Source organism: Heliangelus exortis, chromosome 19 (assembly GCF_036169615.1).
Source record: "Heliangelus exortis chromosome 19, bHelExo1.hap1, whole genome shotgun sequence".
Classification (NCBI taxonomy): Eukaryota; Metazoa; Chordata; class Aves; order Apodiformes; family Trochilidae; genus Heliangelus; species Heliangelus exortis.
Genome location: NC_092440.1, coordinates 11,232,947 through 11,259,637, shown reverse-complemented (window position 1 = coordinate 11,259,637; position 26,691 = coordinate 11,232,947). Strand labels below are relative to the sequence as shown.

The window sequence follows — 26,691 nt, the reverse complement described above, 5'->3', positions numbered from 1 at the left end:
TAATTTTATTTTAAGCATCAAGTTTGAAAATTCAGCCCCAGCTAGAGGCTGGAACCATCAGGCAGCAGGTGGGCAGCAAGGGGAAGCAGCACAACAGTGCTGGAGGAAGGACTCTCCCACTGTCCCCAGCACAAATCCCTCTCCATCCTCAGCACTCTGGGCACAATCCTGCTGTGGATCAGCAGGAAAGGATGGAAGGATGTGTAGCAGTGCTGACTGGACCTGTGCTTCTCCAGCACTGAGTGGTGGATCCACACACACCACTTAATCCACCCATGAATGTCACCTACAGGGAGCAGCCCTGTCCCCTCGTGCCTCCAGAAGAAATCCCATTCCCATCTGCTCCCTCTTTGTCTTCTGTACACCCAAAATACTCATCAGAAGAGAAGTGTAACTGATACCAGGAATGCAGGTCAAGTGAAAGTGTTCTCTTTTCTGGGAACTTGTAGGTAAATGATTCCTAAAGGTCAGCATCCAGGCTGACAGCACAAAGGAAACATGATCTGCTTTGAAAGTTCAAATCCAGGAGTCAGGAGAATTGGATTATGTTCCTGGCTCTACCACAGCTTTCATGAATAATCACAAGCAACCCATCCATCCCCTCTGTACTCAGTTTAGCCAGCTAAAAGCCAGTGTCACTTTTCAGGCTTCCCACGAAGGCCAGTGAATTATTAATTTATGAAGCACTTTCTGTTCCTCAGGAAGAAAAAAAAGAAGCCAACCTAAGACAGTCGCAGTGCTTAGAATTGCAAAGCATTGCATTTATAATTGCTATTTACTGAGTCAAATTCTGCAGTGATTTACAACCTGTGCATTTCAATTGGCACCAATTTAAATATGACTCACTGCATATTTTAATCCATCATCTGTGGACTCACATGGGATCCCAAGACTATCCAAGAAGCTAATTGCAACAGCAGAGACTCCAAAATCCACCTATTTAAGGTCCAAACACGGGTTGGCAACAAAAATCTTGCAGATTTTGAGATACTGGGTTCACGGAGAAGTTTTACTTTTATAGTTATTTTTGACTGCTGGGTATTTCTGAAGCTCCTGTCCCTCTTTCAGATTTAGCATAGCAAGCACTGCATATTTATTGCTCCTCTGAGGCACAACTGCAGTTCAGCCCCGAGGACACGAATTTGCCATCTGCCCCTAATGGAGCCTGGGCACAGAACTGCCACTCCTGCTTTACCAGGATCCTCTGGGCGTCTGAAAGAGACGAAGTTCCCATTCACTTGGTATCTACACCAGCCACACTCAACACCTCCTCACGCACTCCAAGACAGCCAGAAACCTTAACTGAGTAACCACATCAATGTCTGTACATCTCCTACACACCAGCCTCCCCCTTCAGAGACCGCAGGGTTAAGTAAATACTTCACAGGGTGAATCTCAAACCTATTTCTGCCGTTCTTCGCATCAAAAGCACTCGTGCTGTGAAGCAGCCTCCTGAGAGGCCCGGCCTGAGGCGCTCCCGCCCCAGCAGCATCTCCAAGCCAAGGCCCGGGCTGCCCCTCACGGCTCTCCCGCCCGTGGCTGCCTCACACCGCAGGGCAGAGCCTCCTCTACGGCACCACCGCTCAAAAATCCCAATTCCTGCCCAATTCGGGGCGGGGAGGGGGTGTGGGGGAGGCCTCGTCAAAGCGGGGTGGCGGGCAGGGCCGCGATGCCGGCGGGAGAAGTCCCGGTGCGGCCTGCACCGCGCGGCCTCCCCTCAGGGCTGTGAGGGCAGCGAGACGTGAGAGGAGAGGGAAACTGAACCACTCCGGCCTGGCCCGGCCCGGTCCGGCCCGGTCCGGTCCGGTCCGGTCCGGCCGTTCCCTCACACACTATTCGCCCCCTCCCTCCCTTTCCCGCCTTTCGCCGCCCTGCGCGCGCGGCAGCGGCGGAAGTGACGGCATCGGCCCCGGCCTGGCAACCGTTGCCAAGGCAACCGGGAGAGAGGCGCGCGCTGGGGCCGCGGCCGTCCCGTTACCTCAGGGCGCTGCCGCTCCTCCGGCCGGACCCGCGGGGGCCGCCTCCCCCTGCAGTCTCCGTGAGGGTTCGGATCTTCCCTTCACAGGGCTCGGGGCTGAGAGGGCGGCGGGGCTGGGCCCGGGGCCCGCTCACCGCCTCAGGGCTGCAGTGCGGCCTCGCTGAGGTGAGGCCTTCACCCCCGTCCAGGCAGCCCCCAGCTCCCTCTCCCCTCCGAGGATTCCTGTCATCATCTGTCTCTTCTGCAGGGTTTTTTCCAGGACACGATCATGAGTGATCAAATCCAGTTCATTGTTGAGAAGCTCAATCAGGAGCCCTTCAGGAAGAACTACAATTTAATCACGTTTGACTCCTTAGAGTCAGTGCAGCTCTTGCAGCTGCTCAGTGATGTTCTGGGGGAGATTGACCCAAAGGTAAGGAGGGCAATCAGAGGTGCTCAAACCTGTGTAATTGCCAACATCTTAAATGGGCTTGGCACCAAAATTTGCTTTTATTTAGGTCTGGCTCTCTGTAGTTTTGTGGCATGTTGGATTTACCAAGACAGCTTGTCTGAATCTTCCTGGAAATAAATGTGCCTGGCAAGGATCCTTTCTGTCTATACATCTGTGTTTTTGGCAAACCAGCAAATGTTTCTAGGACCAGGGGTACTGAATTCCTGTCCCTTAGAGACAGATGAGTGTGGATTTTTCCTTGGCGTGCAGATTTTAACTTGATTTATACAACCACTGTGTGAAGTCAGATTGTCTCTTGCACACATGCACAGGGCAGGAACTGATGAAGAGCTGAACCTTGTGACTTAGCTATTGCAATAGATATTGAATCCCTCTCTGAGGCTACCAAAATGTGTGTAAGATCAGAGGGAATCATTCATCCATCTGGGATGCAGATACATGTGACTTGGTGTGTCTGCATGTCTGACCCTTGGTGGAAGACAACAGTTTGTCTGCATAGGGGAGGTGCCACGGGCAGGGGAAATGTAGGATAAATTTATATGAATATACACGTTGAGAAATATCCACTGGAAGATGATTGAAATTAGGTGATAAAAAGTATGTCCTGTATGGAACATCTCTCTTCATTGACATGAGATTAATGGATAAAGTGAATTCTTTTTGAGTTGCTAGTTAATTGACATGACCTGGGCAAACAATGGATAATTAATTTTTTTTTTTTACTTTTTTTTTTTTTTTTTTACTATTTAGCATGTTGTTGACATTAGAGAGGAGCTGCCAGAACAAACAGCTAAAAGAATGTTGACCCTTCTTGGTATCCTTAAATACAAACCCCCAGGGACTCTGACAGACTTGTAAGTATCCTTTTTGTCTACAAATCAGAATAAAACATCCTCTACAGCTACAGCAACGACCCTTAAGTCAGTAACTGTCTGTTTTGGACCTCGACGACCCCAGGGGGGGTGTGTAACGCCTCCGAGAGGGCCCTGCGGAGGGCGGTCCAGTGGGTGTCAGCAGAACCTCCCGCGGGTTGTGCTGCGATTGCGGAGTGAGCCAGGAGGGGGTGCAGCGCGACTGGCAGGGTCCGGAGAGCACCCTCCTGCCCCAGGGTATCACCCAACACCCTCCCTCTCCCCATTCCCGAAGAATATGGCAGCAAAGGAAGAGTCGTTGCTGCTGGCTTTGGCCTCCAGACGTCTTGGGGCTTTTTTAAATCTTTCTCGAGGTAGAAGTGGGATCATAAACACCAAACTGGCCTCATGAGTGTTCCCTCATCACTGCACTAAGCAAATCACCAGGCAGGTAGAGAGAGGATGTCAAAATATTGCAAGTTGTTTGTTCCAAACCAGTGTTCTTCAGTCTGAGATTTATTGGTGTTTTCTTTTTGTTGTTTTCACACAGGAGTGGATTTCGCCAAGGGTTGGTTACTGGGAGCAAGCCTGTAATCCATCCTCTCTTACATTGGCTTCTTCAGAGGACCAATGAACTCAAGAAAAGAGCTTACCTGGCACGTTTCTTGGTGAAATTGGAAGTGCCAGCAGAGTTCCTGCAGGATGATACAGTGGCTGACATCAACAAACAGGTACTGTTGCTTATGAATGCCAACGTTTTACATTAATTAATTAAAGTGCCAGTGGGTTGAAGAGTTACTGTTGAGATGTGTGTTCAAGTGAGGTGTATTGAGAGTGTGAGAATCCAGGGTGAGCAAAGATTTGTAATGAAAATTATATATCCTGACCACCTTGCTTCCCAAAACCCTGAAATTGTGTGTAAATAGGTAGCACTGAATTAAAATATTTTAAGCCCATCAAGTACAGATCACCAAGTAATGTTCAGAGCCATGTTGGCCAAGATTTTTATTTCTTAAGTTTTAATTTTTAAAATTTTCTCCTGTTATCTACAACATAGATATTTTTAACTTTATAAATTACCACTTCAAACAAATACAGAAAATGTTATGACCAAAAGCCAATGTCTCCCAATTTTCAATTGACTGTCTAGTAATTAGCACCTAATACTTGTATTAGCCTTATCCCACTCCTGCTCCAGCCATTTATTTTTTTGTGAATAAGTAAAAAATGTCTTTTTCCTAGGCTGACATTCCTACACATTATGTTCCCTCTTCTTTTGTGAACATTAAGTGTTGATTTTAGATGGAGTGGGTGGGTTTGAAATGTAAAGCTTAAAATGAACCCAAAGTTTTGGGTTTAGCTCTGTATTATCTGAGGTACATATTTATCCAGTTTTTAACCCAGTATCTAGTTTTAATCCAGTTATTTATCCAGTACTTAATTTTTATCCAGCTTTCCATGCCTTCCTTTCTGTACAGTGACTTGAAAAATCAGTGGGTTTGGGTGTTTGTAGCAGGTAACTTATTTATCAACTGTACACAGCAGTGTACTGAGCAAAGCTCAGTGAAGCTTGACTGAGGTTTTTATTTTTTTGTTATCACTAATGGAATTGGATTTATAACTTGGAATATCTAAGCAGAAGGAGCAGAGAGAGAGAGGAATGCAGCCCTCTGTTTGTTCAGTATGTCACAGTCTTAAGATGTATAAATATCCAGCTCCATTGTTTCCATTACGTAAGATGTTATTTTTTTGGGGCTTACAGCAATATAACCATCTTATTAAAATAATGCCCTGCTGATTAATTCAAAACAGAAGCTGGGCTAATATAGTGCCTTAATGTAATTTAAGATTACAAATATTTAGACAATAATGAATTAAAGAATTTAACCCAAAGTGTTTAGATAGGCTTGCAACAGTGAATTTTAAGAGAAAGATTTCAGACATGAGAGTCTGGAGATCTTAGAACGTGGCAAGGTTTATGGGTGTATAGAATCAAGCTCAAATGTACTTTTGTAAATTAATTAAACAAGATACTCAGAGTACTTGCCACCTTCCCAACTGTGTTGTGACTTGGACTTCAGATTGGCTGCAGTATATATAAAAAGTAAGCAACCTCAGGCATAAATCTTGCTGTCCAGTCTTTAGTGAGTTTCCCCAGGTACTTGGAATCTTTCAACAGGAACCTGGGTGTTCTTTGATCATTTAATGTGTCACTTATTGTGGGTGCACATAGGGAAGTTGCAGCTTTTATTTGGTGAAAGTGGGAAATCTTCCCTTCGTTAGGAGCTGGGATCTGTGCTGTGCCCTTGTTTGAATCCTACCATTGGTCTTGAGATTTTGTGTCCCAATAAGGAAAGGATTAAACTCCCTTTGGGTTAGAAAGTGGTAGCAAATCCCCACAAAGGAGAACTGTTGGACACCAGCAATAGGAAACACAGTTGCTCAGAGGCTACCTGCTAGTTCATTATTTGTTAAAGTATTTAACTTCTGTAGTGCAGGAGTGATACAGTGCAGGCCAGTTGGGTATTTACTCCTACTTTTTAGTAACTCAGTCTGTGTTATCCAGCATGTGCATGCCTGATAATAATACCTTTATTTACCATTTAATCAAGCTCTTTCTCTAATATTTTACCTTCTTCCCAGTAGCCATTCCATTGCTATTTTTTTGGAATTCACTACAGCTTGTCAGTGTGTGCCTGATATTGAAACAGTCAGAAGTGAACAGCATTCTAGATGCTGGTTCCCCAGGTTTTGATAGAATTGCTGCTTCACTGCCCAGGGATATGGGCAGTTTGAACTGGCCTTTGCTCTTGCCATTTTCTGTTCAACATCCACACCAATTGCTCTTTACAGGAATTTAAAAATTACCTGATATTCTCCTTTTAGGTTTTTCCATCTTATTGAATGGCTGTTTCTGTGGAAATGATCTTTCCTTCTATCTCAGCTTGCATTTCTCCAAGTTGAATCTAAATTTATTTCCTATCCATATTTCTAAACTCTTTCTGTCCCCTGTTATTTCTCTACCCACACAAACTTTCACACTGCCTCTCAGCTTAAGATTCCTGGTGGGCAATGTACTGGTGTGGAAGTAGCACACTGTCTACTTCTCTCTAACTGCTGCACTCTATAAATTAATCTCTATTACACTGAGGCCATGATTATGCAATGTGTCAAAACTATTCCTCACATGTTAAGTCAGGTGTGGCCTTGGACTGCTTTGCTGGGTAGAGCTCAGTGCTCTATAAATTCCAGTCCCATTGCATGTTGTTAGATAAAGCTCTTCCTTTTGGGGGTAATGAATTTACATCTCTGAGATACACAGATTTATAGTAGGAAAGAATAATTTATATTAATATAGCATTGTCCTTTACAGATGACTTCTTTTCTTCCTCTTTTGAAAATACACTTTGTGTTACAAGGGAAGAGATGAAAATGCTAAATTGTGAAGCTCCTGACTTCTAATGAAAATTAATCCCCTGTATTTATTTTTGCTTTGTTTTTTGCTTCATAAGTTGACAAGCTTTTGTGATGAGAAAATGCTTTTAATTGTTGTTCTCACCATATTTTTATATTTACTGGCTTAGTAGTAAAGCAACACACAGATCTGAAAAGCCTTAGACACAGAGCTCATGCTGCATGTTTTTTATCTCATTTTATAGTATGAAGAACTGATGGAAGCATTCAAAAACCTTCATAAGGAGTGTGAGCAGCTGAAAACATCTGGTTTATCTACTGCAGAAATAAGAAGGGTAAAAAAATCTGACAACTCAATCTCTCAACTTTTGCTTAGATATTTTTTTGAATGAAAGTTGTGGTTTTGTGGACTCATTGCAGTGCCTGAGTCATAGAGGTCAGAGCTGGTAGGCACTGCAGCTGCCTCTCTGAAACTCTTCTCTGTTGGCAAACAGATTATTAAGTCCTCACTTGGGCTAAGAATTGAGCTTTCTGAAGCAGATTGGGAAGTGAGGCTGCCAAGAGTCTGTTCAGCACGATTTTCAAATATTAGAACTCTCTTTCCTCTGAATATAAACTGATCCAAAACCTTTTGCTTTACTGGTACAGGGTAATAATAATTTCAGAGGGTGTTGAATGAATTAAGAGCTCAAGTCAACAAAAAAGATCCTGTAGGTGCTAAGTAAAGATATTTGCCCTGTTTCAGCAAAATATTTACAGTGGGTGCAGTTTTCCAGTAAGACATATGGACAAGTTAAGCAATTGTTGAGCTAAGGCCTAAATTTGGAGATTTTATTTCCCTTTTGCTCAGAATTATCAGTCTGGTGTCCTGCTGTTATAGGATTAAAGGAGAAGAATAATCAGATACTTGTTTTAGCACTAGAAAGTGTTTCTTTTAAACACACTTTTAATATAAAATGGCAGCAAACATCACTGGTATGCAACTTCTTGCAAGTTTGTCTGCTAGGAAGTGGGTAATGATGGTAACTTTTAGACCCCATCTTTGATGCATCAGGTGTTGAATTCATGCTGATTTTTGCTTGGTTGTTTCTATTTGTTTTATTTTAGAGAAACCCACCTGCTTGGATTCTAAATGCTCACACAAACACTCAAGAATGCAGATGAAGGGATATTAGCACAGAGTGGGAACTATGGGGGAAGTTAGAGGAGAGATTGGATTCCTGAATGTTCTGATCACTTGTCAATACATACAGCATACTCAGAGAAGAATTCTGATTTTCATATTAATTTGAGCAGAATTTAGTCCTGTCCATTTCATATTGAAATAAATGAACGTTTTAAAATCTGTTTCTTTTCTGCTTTTTAGGACATCAGTGCAATGGAAGAGGAGAAAGATCAACTCATCAAAAGAGTGGAGCGTCTTAAGAAGAGGGTAATAAGAGAAGTAACACTGTTACATTTCAGTGTCATAATCCTTGGCTTGCAACTCTGATTTTGGAATGCAAACAAGGATTAAGATAAACACACTGTGTGTCTAGGAAGGAATCAAATAACTAATTGACCTACAGGGAATCTCCCTAGGCTTTAGTCCAGAGCTTTTAAGAATCTTGACTCTAGTTCCTTGCTGTCATTTCTAAGTAGTAACATGTATGGAAAGGAAGTGCTAAGTGGGCTTGTAAGACATACAATCTCTTTAATGTATTTCTCAGCTATCTGACAGTAACATGCACTATTTATCCACTTGCTGTAGGTGGAGACAGTACAAAATCATCAACGAATGCTTGAAATAGCAAGGCAGCTTCGTTTGGAGAAAGAGAGAGAAGAATCTTTGGCTCAACAGAAGCAAGAACAAAAAAGTCAGGTACTGACATAAAAGCACACCTATTAAAATAAAGAGTTACTGGCTTTTTTTTTTTTGTCATATATTTTAAAAGGTACATCAAGAAGAGCAGTGCAGTTTCTCCCAACATCAGAAAATTAAATCACATTTAAAACTGAAATATTTATGTACATTTTAAGGGAAGAGGCTTGACCCTGCAAGTCAAGAACACCTCATTCAAGGGACTTGGCTGCCTCAGCTGCCACTGACATCACTTAACAGGCCTAGGAAATGTTCCATGACTTACTGTTGTAGCACCCAAAGAGGATTCTTTGTATTTATGGTTGTGAGCAAATGTTTCCTTAGTTTGATCTCTATCTGTGTGCATCTGCACTAAATTTTCAGGTGCTGAGCAACATAGCAACTACCTCAGTCTGTATCTGGGCATGGAAACAAAAGCAGTCAGTAGGCTGCTGGGTCTTCCCTTGGACCTGAGTTTAGAGATCACAAGAAAGATGAATGTGTGTCCAGCTAATTCCAGTTCTTAGTACACGTCTCTCTGAATCACAAAACCTCTGATCACCTGGGTGGTGTTTGGCACCAAGCTTCTGTGTGCTCTCAAGTTGGACAGTGGGTTGCTGTGACAGCTCAGCTGTCTTGCAGAACTGCAGTGTAAGGACAGTTATCTGCTGCAATCCTCAGTCCTTTTTTTCCTAATGTTTAAGCCACTCATATTTTTGGCTGAAAATTCTTTAACAAATTTCTGCCATAGAGAACATATTACTCCATAGTACAAGAATACTTTCCTCAGTTAACACTAGAGAATAACAAGTAAACCCAGCCCAATTGCTGAAAATTTGTTTTGGTACATTCCCTTGTGAAACCAATAATCACCAGGTTCTTATAGCTGCCATTTTTTGATATTTGGATTTCTTTTTTGTACTCTCTTGTTTTGGTTGTTTGAGTATCTGTTTCAAAGGAATGAGTTTATGTGTCCAATTCTCTTTCAAAAGTTGTTCCATGCAGAGCAGAGACTGCAGAGAGCACAGCTCCAGCTGAAAGAAATGCATCAGGCAGTGGTGGATTCAAAACCTGAAAGTAAGTAATAATCTGTAAAGGGTGGGGGTTTGCACCTCTCTGTTAGAAATGAGCAGAAGCCTCTAGCAAAGAAAAACTTCTGATTTAGTAAGGTTGTCAGCACCATGTTGCATTGTTGTGACTTTGTAATTGTACTTCAGTTTTCTTATGATGTTCATCAACCACTGAACCACAAATGGAAGTAAAGGGTACAGGAATATCTTCTGTACTCAAAGGAAACTGCAGTGAATTTTATAACTGTTCCATTTTTGCAGTAGCTGTTGGAGAGTTTATACAGCAAAGCTGTGTCAACATTTCTGTTTCAGTTCCTGGGTTTTTTTAAGGCCAATGGAAACTTGATGGGTTCAGTTCACAGAAGCAAAGGTAGCATAATAAAAAAACAATAAATATGTCATTTAATAATTGAGATGAAAATAAAGATAAAGTTAAAATACTTCATTTCCTTATCTTTAGTCCTGCTTGCAGGGAAAAAAAAAGTGTTTAGATGTTCTGAAGAAAAACTTGGAGTCATTACTTAAGAAAACTTGTGTTGAAATTTTGCCCAAATACTTCAGGACTGAGCTTTATAATTGCCTTCCCCCAGAGCAGTTACAAAGACACTGCCTGTGGTACTGCAATTACAGAATGCCAACTGTGTTTTTTAAATAATTGAAATTAGGTGACCGCAGTGCACGGAGTAGGGTTCCATTTATTTTAAAAGCTTTGTTGGTCTACAGCTAACACAATTTTTTTTATTTTAAAACTTCCCTTTGGCTGCAGTTTGGTACCTCAGCTGCCTTCTTACATGGGTATAGTTTATATGCTGACTATTCAGGGGCTGGTTGGTAGCTGTGGGTTTTCACTGGGAGTTAGAGACCTTCCCTTAAAATAACTTACCTCCAGTTTTAGTATGCCAGGTGTTTTTACTTCTAAAACAAGATAAATTATGAAATTTGCTGTTTATGAGGAGGAGATTTTTGGTTTGTCTCGTGGATTCATGCTGCTTTGATTACTTCATCTTTTAATTAATTTAGGATGAAGTACTTTAAAGAAATGTAAAGGAACTCTTTAAGGAATGCAACTAACACGTATTGATGAATTAATTAACATGCAATTAACATCAGTCTGCTTTAGCTGTGCCACAATAATATGGCTTCTGGTTAACAGAACTTTTAGAAATAGGATATTTTTCTCACATCAGGAAAAACAATTAATTGTTATGAGATGTTTTGTAGACTCAAATTGATCCAGGTTTCCACATTACACTCCTGACTTGTGTAGTAGCCTCAGCACCACTCAGTATGTTCTTTAAATACAGAGAGGCAGTGACAGGGTTTGGAGTTGTTTATTGTTTTTCTGTTGTTGTTCTAGATATGAATAATATTAACACTGACAAGCAGTTTGAACAATCCCTCTCCTGCTTTCTCAGCAAGGTTGACACCTTGTTGCTGTGAATCTCTCTTCTGGCACAAACACAATTTGTTAATGCCAAGATTGGAACTGAAATTCTTGATCTCTGTCCATTTTACAGAACTTACTGTTCACATTATTGGCAGAAACCTAAAGAATTGGGTGACTAGCTTGAAAGTATTGATGTAAAGAATGTGTTAAGATGATTGTGGTTGAACAGTGAGATGTATAATTTATATACTTAACTAAGTTAATATTTAGTAGTAGATTTAGAGCCCTGAGAACATCAAAGATTCTGGTCAAAGAGGAACTGCTTTGTACAGATGTCTGGTTTATGCTATTGCTTAAGTATTTCCTCTGAATGAAAATATTAACATTTTTATTTTCCACAGAACTCTTTCCCTGAAATTTCAAATTTAAATTGTACCACAGTACAATTAAAGTTAGAGATGTATTTGGTAAAGGAGAATGGCTTATGTGGAGCATTATTTCCATCTTTAAATTATTTTATTTATTCTAAAAGACTGACAATAGATGCAAAGTCAGGGGTGCAGAGTATTTAAGGTAACTTGATCTTGGTAAGATTAATATTGCTCTGGTGGTTTTCTTTAGCACCATTCACTCTTAACTTGCATCCCATTTTGAAAAAACAAATAAGGCAGCAAAAATTCACCATGTCTTATGTTAAAAGGATTAAAAGAAATTTATAGTAAGTTTTAGAAAGGAAATTAATCAGGGAATCAGGACCAAGTGGATGTGTTTCTAATCAGGCCATGCAGAAATCAGTCCTTGGCTCTATTTCTGTTTCGTATTCGGATCAGATCCGTGAAAGAAGATACAAAATGATCAGCAGTGCAATTATCAGGTGAAATAAAAATTAAGGAAAGGCCTGAATAATGAGAAGAGCAGACTGCTCAGTACTCTTACTGAGGATGGTTGAGGAAAGGGAAGTGAAAGCTTTGGTGTAAGTGAATGCCATGTGAAAGGCTGTTCTAGACTTGGCTTTGTCATGGTCTTCCTATGTGATCTTAAACAAAGTGTTGGCAGATGGTCTCCATAATGAGTGTTCCACTCTTTTTTTTTCCCCTATCTAAAAAGATCTGTCATTGTTGTAGATGGATTCCATATAGGATGCACACAATCTGTAGAGGGAAAGAAGGAGGAGAAGAATTAAGACTGAGCAAAAGGTGAATCAAGTTGTAGATTCATTAGCGGAATTATGCAGAGAAATTTGCCTCTTTTCTACATGACTGAGCAAGCACTAAGAAACTCTCTCCCATCCCTCTCTTTGTAATAATAACAATAAAAAAATCTGAATGGAAAACATGAGGAGTTGCTCTTAATAGCTCTCTGCATGTAAATACATGGTTGGCAGAACCTTGCTAAAATAACCTTAGGGCACAAGGCCAGACTTTCTGTGCAGCTTACGTGTGTGGATTTTGTAACCATAAGTCAATGTTAAAACATTAAAAACAGAAGTTATATGTGTAATGGAAAGATCTGAAGTATGCTTGCTTTTCTTTCCTCTAGCCTGGGAATTTGAAAAAAGAGTGGTTTTCACTGAAAAAAAAATTTAAAGCAAGAGCTGCCCCGTGTTTTCCTTTTTAAGGTTCTGCTAAGCAGCAGAAATAGCTCTTAGGTAGTTACTTTTCCATATGTTGAATTGTATAGGAGAAAAAATACATCTAAAGTGTTGTAGGAAAGAAACAAAATCAGTCATGAGGGATGTTGACATCATCATGTCTTTCCCCATCAAGATGTCAAGTTTTAACTTGCTTCACTGCTTATTGCAGTGTCAGGAGTAACCATGATGCAGAGCCAGTCAGTGGTTAACAGAATCTGGTAGCAGCTCTAAGGTTATCTGAGGAATAAATCTAGATGATAAATGGAGATCAAGGTTATACCCTGTGAAGTCAATAGTTCCCCACTGGCAGAAAAGCAATTGTTTAGGCCTGGCTATGTCTCAAGTTCAGTGTCATATCTACAACAAATTGTTCAGGCATTTAGCTTTTTATAAAGAAACTGAAGTAGTACAAGAAATAAAGCATAGGCTGTATATGCATATATATATGTATTTTGCTACTAAGGGGAAAACAAGAAATCAGTGTGGTGAAATAAAAATATTAATGTTTAATATAAGAATAATTTAACTGAGATATCTTTGATTTGCACTCCAAAGATCTTGGTTATAAATATTAAACTGGGAGTTGCATTCTAGTCAGTTGTGAGGTGATATTCAGCTCACAGGGTTATGTGGGAAGCTCTGCTGCATTTGCAGAGGAGGTAGATTTCTGGAGAGCCATTAAAAATGTACCTCCTGCCCAGCTCTGTCGTGGGCTGAGGAAGATTGGAATTGATTTCTTCTGGAAGAAGGAAGTGGGAACTCTCTCTCTCTATGTTCAGGAGTGTTTCTTAGGATTTGCTGTAATGCCAAGAACATAATGGCCATTGCATGTCTAGAGAACCCCAGATACCATTCTGAAACCAGTCCTGGTGCCATTTGGTTTGCACAAGATCAAGAACCTTTCCATGAAGAGGAGAAGATGATGTGGTAGTGTTGCTTTTCTGAAACACAGAAATCAACCAACCAAACTGCTGGAAAAGAGGAATTCCTGCTCATCTTTAGTTTGTGGTGACTTTGTTAGCAGCACTGCTCTCCCTAGGGTTTGTTTTCTTTCTTTTAGTTCTTGAGAAAGCCTAATAATGACTTATTTCCTCTCTGGCAGTTAAACCAAGTAGATTCCCTTTCAGTCTGAGCTGGGAGCAGGGGATGAGCAGGACCTAGCAGTACAGTATTTCTAGAATAGTCCTGAAACTAAACTCTTCTTCTTACAAGAAAAAAATAGTGTGCTATTTACAGAGAGGCAATTTATAAGTGTTCCAGCAATGTAAAAGACCCTGCAGTTCTGCTCATTTTAAGGACTTTTTTGATGCCAAATTGGAATAAAATTTTATTTTAAGGGAGAGTTTCCAAGGCTATACATGAGCTAAGCCAAATTCAGATTTTTGTACAGATAAAGGAATCACATAGAGATTACTTCTGTCTGTAGATAAAGTAATGCACACACAGCAATGACTTAAGCAATCTGTGGGTAGAACCAACTACAGGATCCTTGCTCCACTGCTCCTGCCAGGAAGTTTCAAGGGATCCAAACTGCAAAAAACCTGAGCAATTCAGCATAGCTGTGACATGCTTTGCTGCCCCTCATCTTGCCTGCACTTGAGAACCAAAGTCTAGCTCTTAGCTTTGAAAACTTCAGAAGAATCTCATTCATCTCACAAAAAAGTTACAGTAGAATCCAGTGTCTTGGTGAGTGTCAGACACCCACGGGGTTCATGGTGTTCTGTGCAATGCTCCATGGTGAATTCTGCATCTGATTGAGCTCAAGTTTCATGTCAGAAGAGTTTCACTTGTTTATTGATTAAAAGAATCTGTTGAGTAGTTAATAATTATGTATTAGTGATACAAATGGATAATAATATATTACATTGTTTAACATCCAGATTAAGAATCTAAATCAAGTTCCTGCCTGCTTCTTTGAGTGCTAAAAAGAAGACAGAAATGCTGTGCTGTTGTTACTGTAATCTGCTGCTAAGTAGTTTGATGTGTTGGTGAAATCAAACTTAATTATCTGCTGTGCTTAGGTTTAATGAAGAAATTAGAAGAGGAGATAAATTTCAATTCATACCTGGTTACTGAAAAAATACCTAGAGAGATTGAAAATAAGAAGAATTCAGAATATATCTTACAAAGGGTGGTTGCAGAGCCAGCCATGAGTCAGTCTGATCTCAGTGAAATTGAAGCTAAGGTAAGCTGACCAAGGTCACACTTCATTTGTATTCTGTAGCACAATCTGAGGTTCTTGTACACTGTGGTCTTGTCCTTACTTTATGTCCTTGAGATATTGTTTAAGTTACAAAGGAATGTCCCATCTCTTGGAAAAGAAAAGATCTGTTTATCACTAAATGCAAACTCTCAGATAAGTTTAAAAAAAAAACAAACACAAACCACAAAACAAATAGAAACAAACAAACCCCAAACCAAATCCCAAACCCAACCCTATTGTTAAATGTTAAACTTAGAAAATTGTGTCAGCAGTTTGCAATGGTCTGAGCTTAAAGAAATGCTTTTAAAAAGGGGTTTTGGATCAGACAAGAATCAGCCTTCAAGTGTCATCAAAAGTAAGTCTTATTTTAAGGCTAAGACTACTTTTTACAAAAGTAAAATCAGTGAGAGCCCACTGTCATTTTGGATCCTGATGGTTACTTAAGTATCACAGAATTATTAAACTGTAGATTAGGTCTGAAATATTAAACCAGCTCTGTGATTCAGCCACTGTTTTCCTAATTTATTCTAATCAAAACAATATTGGTGGTTGCAGTCATTTCTTTTAGGCATGGTTGAAGTCCTGTTTTGCACCTTCCTTTTCCAAGAGTTGCTGGGTTTTGGCAATATTTTAAAAACCTTCAAGCTTGTTTCCTTTTCTATCCCTCCATCAGTTAACCTTTTACTCTGTTATATTTTGGAAGCATGTTCCTCTTAATAAAAACATGCCTTATATTTAGCTGTTATCACAGCATGGCCTTAGACAGCATTTTTTTTTCAAAGTCAGCCTTCTGTTATCACAGTGTCTTAAAAAGGAGATGAATTGCATTAAGCAAATATACTGTAATATACATTTTAGTATTTTATAATGTATACATTTTTTCATCTATAAAACAAGAATCTATTAACAGCAGGGAATTCTTATGCTGTCTTGAAATTCAGGCCTGTTCTAACTTTTGTGAAGGAATAGAATTTACAGGAGATTTTTTTTTCCAGGTGTTGGAGTATTTTTAGTCCTATTGAATAGTTTATTTGAAATAATTTTCAAGGCACACAGATGTTGCTCATAGAAATGTCAGAGTAATGCCTGCATTGCTGTCCCTGCATTAGTTTTGACTTCATTGGATTTCAGCACATATTTACCCTGCTTGCTTATCAGCACTCATCTTGTTAGCAGAGAATTAAAGGAAGGTTGCTAGGGCTGTGGTTTCCATGGATGATGATGAGAGCCTCAGCTTAGCATTAAGGCAGGACTGGAAAAGCTGCAGGCAGTGCACTGGGGTGAGGGGTGCTGAGTTTCCTGGTGCAGTGGGCTCTAAAGCTGGAAGGAAGATCAGCAATTTGAGACTATGGGCAAACAAGTGCATTCTGTGGCAGGAGAAAAGGTACCACAGAGCTGGAATATGATGGTCTGTGACTCCTGGAAGTATGGATGAAATTTGGTAGCACTTAGTCTTTATTTGCTCCCCTTTTGATAAATAGTTGAGAGAAAAGAGATTTAATGACTACAGATAAAATTACATTTTTCACATAGTGTGTGACATCAGCTTTTTCTCTGTCTGAACCAATTCACATGCTCTTCCTCTCCACACACACAACAGTTTACTTCATTTTCAGGGCCAATGTCATGCTTCTGCCTTATCATCAAGGCACAGAACTGGATATCAGAAATGAGAGCCTCTTCCTGGCCAGTAGTTAATGACTCACAGAGTGTTCTGTGTTTGTTTCTCTATTTAAAAAATGGAATTAGCTGGATTGTAAGTCTGGTTTGCAAAGCATTTATTTCTTGGAGAAGACAAAGAAATAAAGCTGCATCTCCTTAGTTTTCTACTCTGTCTTGCAGATAATGGAGGTCCATACAGAAATTAATCAGCTTACTGAGAAAAGAATGATGAAGTATGAGCCAGCTGACAGTAAATTTTCCATGTATCGCCAGCAGGTAAGAAGGAACAAACCCTTTTTAAGCAGAAGAGCAATTTCAGCCACTAATTGTTTTACACACTGCTTTCTTCCCCTTTGTTTAGCATAAATCAATAGAAATACATAATAACAGAGGGCAAAAAGGAGATAAATAGCTGTTGACCATACTCTGTTCAGGGCTGAGTCAGACAATTGCTGTCAGTCGTGTTTGTGAGTTTGTATTGACTGCTGTCCTGAGGCTGTTCAGTGTTGGCCTTCAGCTGCATCACAGTAGTTCTGGAAGGATCATTTTAAAGGAGCTGTTTTGGGAAAGCTCCAGCTGTGGATAGATTCTTAAAAGGCAGCACATGGGCTCAGGGCTGCAGTCAGAGCTGGAGGCAAGGCTTGCTTTCAGCTACAGCCCTTGCTTGGCTTTGACCACGAGCTTTTTCCTGTTCCATCTATTAAGAAGGGTATTCTTTGAGTTTTTCATCTTAAAGCTATAAAATAGCTTTTTTATAAAATAGGTTTCTGGTCTAGTCTTAGTAAATTCACAAGTTATCAAAGAGATTTATGAAGCCTGAGGTTTTTCAGGGCTTACACAGAAGTGTGATTTCCAGGCAACCTGTACCACTGCTAATTTTATGGAAGATTTTAATGACGATGCTAATGGTGCTGGTTTGGAAAATAAAAAGATTTCAGTCAAATAGATCAGGGGGAGTTAAAAAAATAGTGATAAAATGTATAATACCATTCAATCATGTAGGCAACATGAAACACATCATTTTGTAAGAGATACAAAGGGCTCAGACCAAAGACCAACTGGCTTGTGATATAATTCTGTTCAGTGGAGGAACCACTCCAGGAGCTGAGGTTGAAAACCTCATCAAAGGGCTGAGAGACTACCCCAGCAGAATTCTATTAGATATATTTTTTTGAAATAAAGCTGGTCCTTTGAGCCTAGTGGGAGAAAGCTGGTGTGTGTGTGTGTGTGTGTGTGTGTGTGTTGCTTCATTTTTTCTTAAGTTTTCCTTTTTCTATGAACAAACCAACCGTGCATCCAAATGCATGCACATGCAAATAAATTAATGTGTTATTTTAAAATGTTTTTAAATAGTACCCTGTGGCAAGATAAAAATGCTTTTATTTTTTCCTGAACTCGTGTAAACTTATGTTTCCAAATCTGTTAGATTCTGGTCAAATGTTTTATGTCCTATTAAATATTCTGCCTTATATAAAGTATTATTTTTTTAAACACTTTGTCTTCTACACTTAAAAAACCCCATAATAATCTGTAATTACACTCTTTCTATACTGTATTGTTCTGTTCATCATCTTCTAGCTATTTGCCAAGATTTAGTGGCTTGGTTCTGCTGTTAGTATAACATATTTCTGTAGGTTGGAGTAGGCTGGAGTTATAAAAATCTGTATTATGACATTTGTGAAATCTTGGATAACTTTCCAGTTAAGCCATGTTGGTGTATCTTACATATGCACAAAAAGGGACTAAGTACAAGAAACAGAGCAACTAAAATGCTTACTTTTCTCTTCTGAAAAAACTGAGGTGAAGAAATGTAAATCTAAAATATAACACCTATCAATATGAGTCTGGGAAAAAAAGGGTATTCTGGAAATCTTGGCCCTACTGCAGGAAGTTGGGAGTCTGCAATCAGCTTCAATGAAGCTGTGGTTTAACCCACTGTACAGAATGAGTAATCAATGCTTTTTGCTTTGCTCTGAGACCTGCTCACACTTCTTAATGCAAATCATTTGCTGACTGTCACAATGTGGTTTCAGTGGTGCAATGCCTGAAGTGTAATGGATTGGATCTTACTGACAATTAAACAAGGCAATTTTTACTTCATTACCCATATGCATTTTTAATGATCACACAGGCATCTATAATTGCCCGGAAAAAGGAAGCCAAGGCAGAAGAACTTCAGGCTGCTAAGGAAGAGCTGTCCAGCACAGAAAAGCAGATGATGCAGAAGAGCAGCCAGGCCCAGGAGTTGGGAGGCTCTGAAGTTCCCAGGGGGGATGAGGTATGCAATATAAGGAAGAGGAAATTTTTAAGTGACAAATAATTTGTGTTAACTTGCAATTTCCTTTTGACTTTTTACATGGCAATAATTGCTTTTAGAAAATCTTGGGCATTTTTATAGTGCATTGTCAAATGATATGGTCTTAGCATTGCAACAGATTGGCCTCTGTTTTTTTTAGTGCATAATTTTTGGCATTGAATCCCCATATTAACACATTTGAAGACTTTTTCTTTTTTTAATGTGCAGATGGTGCAATGCTGTCCAGTGCTTTCAAATGCCTTCCAATATTTATACTGCATCAGTGTTTGATTTGTAGCTATTTTCACATTATTAATCTAAATTACTCACATTGCACCCAATTGGTGTGTGAGGACTTAATGCTGGGCTGTCTTAATAATCCAGACTCTGAGTCAAAATGATGTCAGTATCATCACATTGGTATGATGGTAAATAACTAATTATAGAGATCAACAAGACCTAGGGGATTAGGAGTTCAAGTGGTAAATCATGTGGATTATTTTTATTATTTTATGTGTAAAATCTGTGTTATTGTCATTTTCTATGACCTGTGATCAGAAAGCATAATACCAGCACTCACCAGAAGTGCAGTTAGTCCTGTCATATTTATTACCCACAAAGTTTTTGACTTAAAAAAAAAAACTGCAGACCCTCCTGAAGTTTTTCTGCAATCCAGAATAGAGTGGCACGATCAGCAGAGCTCAGGCAAAGTTCTATTTGAAGCTGTACTTATCAAAGCAGATTTTTCTTCTTTCAGAGTTTGCAGAGAATAAGGCTGCTGCAGCTGGGTAGTGGTTTGTCAGCAAAATTAATTGACTTTTCTTAAGACAGTAATTTTTCTCAGTTTGGAAAAAGTCTGCTCAGTGTTCTTACAGGCAAAGTCACTAAAGCAAAGAGTATTTTTGCTGCATCATTCTCTGAGTTAATATATCTTCTCATCCCCTCACATATTGTCAGCATTTGCACTGCCATTATTTATCAAGAATAACACTCTTCACTTTGTCTGTTTCTGTGCTTTTTTTGCACAGTACTCTCAGGGAACGCCCTTTGTGGAAGGAACTCCCTTCCTGATCCCTTAGGACGTGCCTGCTCCACAAAAAGAATTCTCTTTTTAAGGAGTTTTAAAGAGTAAATCAAGTGTGGGAACGTGTATGTGTGCACTTGTGCATAAAAGCTTCCTGAGCAATATGGAATCTGTGCATGTTTCACTTGTGCCTTCTTGCCTTTTTCCTCTTCTCTAAATCAAGATGAAAGCTACAGGTGGGAGCAAGGGCCCAGAGCCTCTGAAGAATGAAGGTGTTGATTTCTCTTAGCATGACATACAGTACCCATGCCATAGGTGTTCTCTAGGCAGCAATAACAAGACCTCTCCATTAGAATTCTCTCCACTACAAGGTTTTCAACCCCAGTGGGTATGTTGCTAGATTCTTTGACAGCTTTTTAAGTAAAAATAAAACCAGAAAGCAGACAATCTGTGTTTTGTGGATGTGATGGGAAAGAAGTGTTTAATTAATTGCCAAGAATGCATTACCAGGACAGCAGCATATGTTTTACATTATCTGTAAATGCTGTAAGGTAAGAGATAATTAATTCCTGTTGTGCCTGTTTGGGGGACACACACCATACTCTCATCCACAATAATCCAAGGAGAGCAGGGTAGGAGGGAAATGTGGTTACAGAACCTCGTAAGAGGCTCAATAATAAGAAATTCAAGTTAATTGCCTTACACAAGGAAGAAGCTGAAGATAGAAAAAAGACCTGTTTTGACCACAACTTCCATTCCTTTTGTTCAAAATATGTTCTGCTTTTGACTTTTAAAATATTTTCAAGTCTTCATTTTGGGGAGTGAAGAATAAATGACTAAGCACCTTGGTCAAAACCATCTGCTTAAAATAAGAAGTTCTTGTCTTTTCCTGAGCAGCATTTCCTCTTTTGTGCAACATTTTCTGCACATTTGCCCAAGGAAACCCAGTATTACACAACCTGTGTCCTCTTCTTGGTCATTACTCCATTAGGGACACTGGAGTGGTGCTCACAGGCAGTGTAAAGCAGTAAGAAGTGTTTCCTGTGGCTTAAAACTAGGAAGGGATTTGAATTTGTGATGATTTTGGTAGCTTCTTTTTCCAAAGGTTGCAGTTGCCTGATCTGGAACATGGAGATAGAGATATTTAATTCTTTTGTGGATGTCTGCTGCCAAAAATGCTGCACAGGGCCTGGGTACTTCAGTCTTCATATTTCTTTAAAGTACATTGCAAATGCCTCCTGCAGGGACAGAGCTGAGGCTGTGAGGACTGAGAGGTGAGACAAATGAGTTGGCAGGGAAGAGGTGATGGAGCAGAAGTGAGCAGGTTATCTCACATCAGTAGAAGTCTTGGTTCATCCCTCACTGGACAACCTTTTGCTATGGATTTGTTTCTGTTATGCTTTTAAATTTGTGTTTTCTGGTCCAGTGCTCTGCTACTCCAGCTTTTAGCCAATACCAAAGGAAATCTTGATTATTGTAGGGGTGAATCACTTTTGCAGTGCAGAGATTCAGTGGGGACAGGAGGAGGTTGGACATTCAACCCTCACTTTGCACTCTGACAGCTGAGAGCTTCCTGAGGCTCTCTTGCTGCAGTCATGCACATTTTACATTTAATTCCTCCATTACATTTACATTTTACATGTAGTTCCATTTACATTTAGTTCCTCCATTTCCAAAAAGGAAGGAAGAGGGGTTTGTAACAAAGAGCTTTGCTGTCTTAAGCTTAGAATGAGCTTCTAATCCTGCCATGTTTAACCTATATAAATACTACAGTTCAATCAAAAGGTTCTTTTTCTGATACCCAATATTTCTCATCTTCCCTTTGTCTTGCTTTGCTGTCTCCTCTTATATCCTGGCACTCCCAAGGCTTGGCAACTGAAGAATCAGTGCCTTCTGCTCCCATTCCAGTATCTGGCTCTCTGGTTGAGGTCTTCTTAGCATTTTTTTCACCAAAAGGACAATCCTGGCTGAAGTTTTTAGGTGTTCCTATTTTGCTTTCTTTTCTAATCATAAAAAGGACTGTTACAGCATGCCAGTTGGTTGGAGAGGTTGTACAGCCAGGGAGAACTTGGAAGAAACAGCAGGGAATAACCAATTCATTTACATCAAACAAAAAAAAAAGCAGCAATAGGTTGTCTGCTTTGGGGATTATGAAATCTTTGTAAGCACTTCAAACAAAGAACAATGAGCACGGGGCAAAGTTGGCAGGCTCCTGGCTGCAGCTGTCAGATCCTGAAAATTAGGGAATCAAATGGTGACACTTAGAAGGCTGGATGGTTCAATTACAAGTGATCCTAGGTAATATGTGATATTTTGAGCTCCTTACACAATGCATTCTGCTTCTCAGAGTTCAGCACAGGGCCCTGAGAACTCAGACCTTGCCCAGGTGTCAGAGCAGAAGGGTATCAGAGCCCTGCTTAGCTACAGTCCTTGAAAGGAAAATGTTTTTGTGGCACAGAAAGCCCTAGCAGTTTGTTAGCAGATAGGCAAGTTTTGCATATTTATTTACATGCTCATCCATGCCTACATGCCCCTGGTAAAATAATATTTAAAATGTTTCAGTTCACAAAAAGAGAAACCAATTTTGGACCATAAATCTTGTCAATTTTTCCTTGAAATCCAAATCCACCAGAGACAGTTCTCTGGCTCCAAACTAGGTGGATGGATTTTTAAGAGAGCAGCTGTAAAGGACCTGACAACTCCATGGTTTGAGCCAGCACTCAGGGTATATTCTCCTCTCAGTTTGCTTTCTCTTAACTTTTCACTAAGGTTCTAGGTACAGTTACATTCCTGTCTGTCTGTCCTTCCACATGAAACCAGGAGAGTAGCTGGTAGTCAAGCTGGAAGAGGCAAATCTGTTGGATTTTTACAGAAGCCAGAAGCTTTTTGCTGTAAGAAGCTGACCAACATTTAAGCTGAATGTATGCAGTGCTTCAGACAAATCTGAACTGAACCATGCTCTTTCAGCACCCACTGACACCAATAAATCAATCATCTCTTTTGTTGATCTGGGCATTTTTGGTGATAAATAAGAATGTTTTTTAATTATAAATATTCGGATTGATCTGATTTATTACTAAGAGCCACTTTAATACTTCTCTCCTTAAGGAGATATCCTACTTAATGCTATTGAAGAATTTTCCTACTGATCTGTCCACTGAGCAAGCTGTAGGCTACTTTCAGATTAATAGATTGAGGTAATGCTGCTCATATCTTTTACAAGTTTGTCCTTCTATCTTTGTGTTATTAACTGCACCCAACAGTGGCTGTACCAGCTTAAATTTAGAGTCTTTTAAGAAAAAGACTGAAAATCTGTCATAATCAGGAACTTTTCCTAACTGAATTTTAGCACTTTGGACAGTCTGTATCTTCTTAATTGATACAGTTAAAAAATGAAAACATCTGTTCCTCAGTTCTTCACAAGGACAGCCAGAGCTAAGATTTTCTGGAATTATTGTGCTTATACAAAGTTGATTAACAAAACTATTTATTTAGAACCTTGTTTAGATTAGGCATTTCAGAAAGTACATTTTTTTACAACTAAAACTTCGTTTTCTGTAGTCTTTTGTATGAAAAAAAATATTTTGACTCCTCTAACAGCATCAAACTGATACAGCAATCCAGAAAAATACTGCTTTTAAAGACTTGACTCAAAAGTGAGGGATTAGTCTGAGATTTGTTCTTTCCTGAAAACAAGATTATCCATTTTCTCCTTTAATGACAGGCTTGGAATAAGAAACCCTGTGAGAACTTCACGTGGGGAAAAATGTTAGTTTGAAGGAGCTGAAATGATGGGCTTATGGTGAAAGTGTAGGACTGAGCACAGAGGAGTTGGGTTTTGTCCCAGTTTGTGCACTGAGGCATGTGGGCAGCAAACTCCTGCTCTGTCCTGGAGAGGTGCAGCCTGACAGACTCCCTCTGGTCCTGGAGGAGCCATTTTAATACCCATGATTAGATTTTGTTGTATTTAAATTTGTCATCATGCTTAATTACTTCCCCAAAGTGTGGTAAAATTTAAGGTGGTGATCTTTCAGTCTACTGAAGAAGCATAAAGTTCTGGCATTGCTGGGTTCTTTCACTAATAATGGAACATAATACAGGAAATCTGCTAGATACCTGAGTGCTGCAGGACATGATATGGGAGATCAAAGTCCTGTTTTCATTCACTGGATTCCACGCTTGTTATGTTACAGTCAAACCATAAAAATAACCAAGTGAAAAAGCATGAACTTTCTTTGCTTTCATTTGGAGAGTTTTTATATCTCAGGGGGCTCTGACTGGGCTCACAGACATGGATCTCCAGGCTTGTTTACTTGAACTGCTAACTCAGTGCCAGCACTTGGTTCTCATCCAGTCATTGAATCTTTGAAGTTTAAATAAGTATTTGTGTTAAGTTGCTTGAGAAAGAAAAGCTTAGTGGTGGACACAGCCTTGAATGGTGCATCACTGTGGCACTGACAGATCCCTGGGAACACTGTGGGATGAGTCCCCTCAGTTCCTGCACAGGGAGAAGTTGACCTGGTCTATGGGAAAATGCTGCTGCTCACAACTGGATTGCCCTTGGTTGGTTAATTGTCCAGCCATATGGCTTTAAAATGTTATTATTTCATGAACGACTCTAATTATTTAAATCGTGACCTTTAACCAAAGTAAAATGTAGGGTTTTACAGATCTTATAGTATTGTAAGGGCTTGATTGTTCAGCTACGTAGAGATGGGAGCTTGAGATATATAAAGCTTCAGCTAAGGCAAACAAAAGCACTGGCATTTTCCAAGATGCTTATTTGTAATTTTTATATTTGTTTATTTATTTATTTATTACAGAATAATTCTCAGCTTTCAAGCCAAAACCCCCTAATTTTGCCATAAGGTCCCTACAAGCTCCTGTTTTAGGTGGAGTAGAATCTAACAACTCCAGTTCTGAATTTAGATTCTAAAGAAAGCTTCACTAGGGGGACTCTGAAGGGGTAATCTGCTGCATTTGGAGCAGATTTGGAAATTCTGCCAAACTGCTGATTGATTTTCTACAGATATTATCAATTGTTTTACCTTGTTTTCTGCAATAAAAGCCATGTGAAAGGTTAGGTTTGGTGAAAGGTTAAAAAGCCAGAGATTGCAAGGAAAGATAGACATCTGTGTCCTAAAATGAATAGGTTTTGCTTGTCAAAGTGAGCAAGTTGCAGTTCATTTTGGATGTATTTTTTAATTTACAGTCCTAACTTAATCAGCTAATAATAGAACACTGGTGGAATCAAGTTCTGTAAAGAACAAGATCCTTTGACTTCCATTGTAGAATACATTATGCTCTGAATATTAAACATTGCAAATACTTTACCTCCCACTCGAGCTATTTTCAAGACTTTAGAATTAGCTATAGAAGTGAAGAGAATAAGAGTTTGCTTTTCATCCTGGAATAAACTGACAGAAAATCGTTCAGATTTGATAGCTGGATGTGGTCACATATTAAGTTTACTCTTTTACATCATTCTTTACTACATTCCAATGGGCAAACAGAATCTCTCAGGAACTGCTCAATCAAGACACCAGACTCTGCTGCCCTGCAATTTTCCTCAGTTAGTTGGAGAGATTTTACTTTTATCACCTCTTGAAAATCACAGAAAGCTTGCTGATGTCTTAGCAATTAAAAAAAAATTGTATTAACTAATAGGATATACTTGAATTTGTTACAAAAAATAATTAGTTCAGGTAATACTGTATTGAGTGCTGGTAACAGAGCAAAGCCAAAGCAACTGTGACAGAACTGCCACTGCTGTGCAGAGCTGGGGTTTGGGTGACCTTGTCTATCCTTGTCCTAGGTAGTACAGTGTAAAATGGTATTCCAGAGCCACACAGGGTCCAATCTGCATAGAGCACATTGAGTAATTTGTGGGTTTGTTCTTTCACCAAAAACGTTTATAGCTTTTGGCTTTAAAAATAGTTCTGGAGCATAGCAAGAGAGAAGCAGCTTTGGCCTAGATATTGCACAGGATGGCAGATGAACAGGGTTGATTTCATTTTGGGCATTTTGCCCAGGACACTTTTTATAGAACACACAGCGACTCTGGGGGCTCTTAGGCTGTGGTCACATTGGGGTTTTGGATTTATTCTTTAGAAGGGAGAGGTTTAATTTTGCAAAAAGAAACATTAATGTACATTTCATTATGGAAGGTCTTTTATGTTGGAGTTTTCAACTTGTACCAGTGGTAGAGGGACTCCTGATTTCTCCTGGGGACTGCCTGCTCGATGCTTACTCTGCACATGCTGAACCCCTCCACACCAAGGCACATTCTGAAGCCTGTTCTTACATCATTTACTCCAAGAAATTTGACTCCCATTCAGATCCAGAGTTGGAAAGCATGTTTGAGCTGTGACTGGCATCTGCCTCAGAGCTGTCACCTAAAATAGAACAATAAGAGCTAAACCCTGTTTGACAGATGGAAGACATAAAGGCAAAGAAAAATATTACATGTTTGTTTCAACATCTGGTATTTCATCTGTATTGCAGACTGAGTACACACAAATGCAGATGTAAATTAGCTAAGGCTGTTGATCTGCAAGGATATCTATTATTTCACTTAGTCTTTAATAAAAATATAAATTCTCCATTACTTTAGGTTTTGAGTGAAACAGATACTGCATTTCTCTGCTTTTATGCAAGGATTCTGCTTTCATTTTCCTGTTTTTAAAAGCATTGCCAGTGGTATCATTTAGGTCTGCAAGAGTCAAGGAAAGAGAACAACAAATAATAATAATTTGATTTAAAAAAAACCCAAAAGATAGTCTTTTCCCATGCCCTCTTCCAATTTCTCTGCACTTTGTTATCATGTTTCTTGGTCTGCAGAGCTCCTCAAGGCTGCACACAGCTGACCTGGTGCTCTGTTAC

General features: G+C 39.6%; 1 protein-coding gene and 1 long non-coding RNA gene across 3 annotated transcripts in view; one reads left to right on the top strand and one right to left on the bottom strand.

The window, feature by feature from the left end:
* The first annotated feature begins 1,886 nt into the window (after positions 1-1,886).
* The window catches only part of IFT81 (intraflagellar transport 81), a 36,973-nt gene continuing 12,168 nt past the window's right edge, over positions 1,887-26,691 (top strand). The window contains exons 1-12 of one of the 2 annotated variants that reach the window (XM_071763575.1): positions 1,942-2,143; positions 2,226-2,390; positions 2,476-2,621; positions 3,180-3,283; positions 3,831-4,011; positions 6,940-7,029; positions 8,061-8,126; positions 8,445-8,555; positions 9,527-9,611; positions 14,646-14,809; positions 16,670-16,765; positions 18,621-18,767. In XM_071763575.1, the coding sequence (XP_071619676.1) occupies positions 2,547-2,621; positions 3,180-3,283; positions 3,831-4,011; positions 6,940-7,029; positions 8,061-8,126; positions 8,445-8,555; positions 9,527-9,611; positions 14,646-14,809; positions 16,670-16,765; positions 18,621-18,767 (1,119 nt within the window). In that variant the 5' untranslated portion in view covers positions 1,942-2,143; positions 2,226-2,390; positions 2,476-2,546. Of the gene's footprint in view, positions 2,144-2,225; positions 2,391-2,475; positions 2,622-3,179; positions 3,284-3,830; positions 4,012-6,939; positions 7,030-8,060; positions 8,127-8,444; positions 8,556-9,526; positions 9,612-14,645; positions 14,810-16,669; positions 16,766-18,620; positions 18,768-26,691 lie in introns of both variants that reach the window. The other variant, XM_071763574.1, reaches the window with a different exon arrangement.
* Positions 3,836-26,691, bottom strand: part of LOC139805297 (uncharacterized) — a 51,779-nt gene continuing 28,923 nt past the window's right edge. Inside the window, exon 3 of the long non-coding RNA XR_011729765.1 lies at positions 3,836-3,975. This is a non-coding gene — a long non-coding RNA (uncharacterized lncRNA). The remainder of the gene's footprint in view (positions 3,976-26,691) is intronic.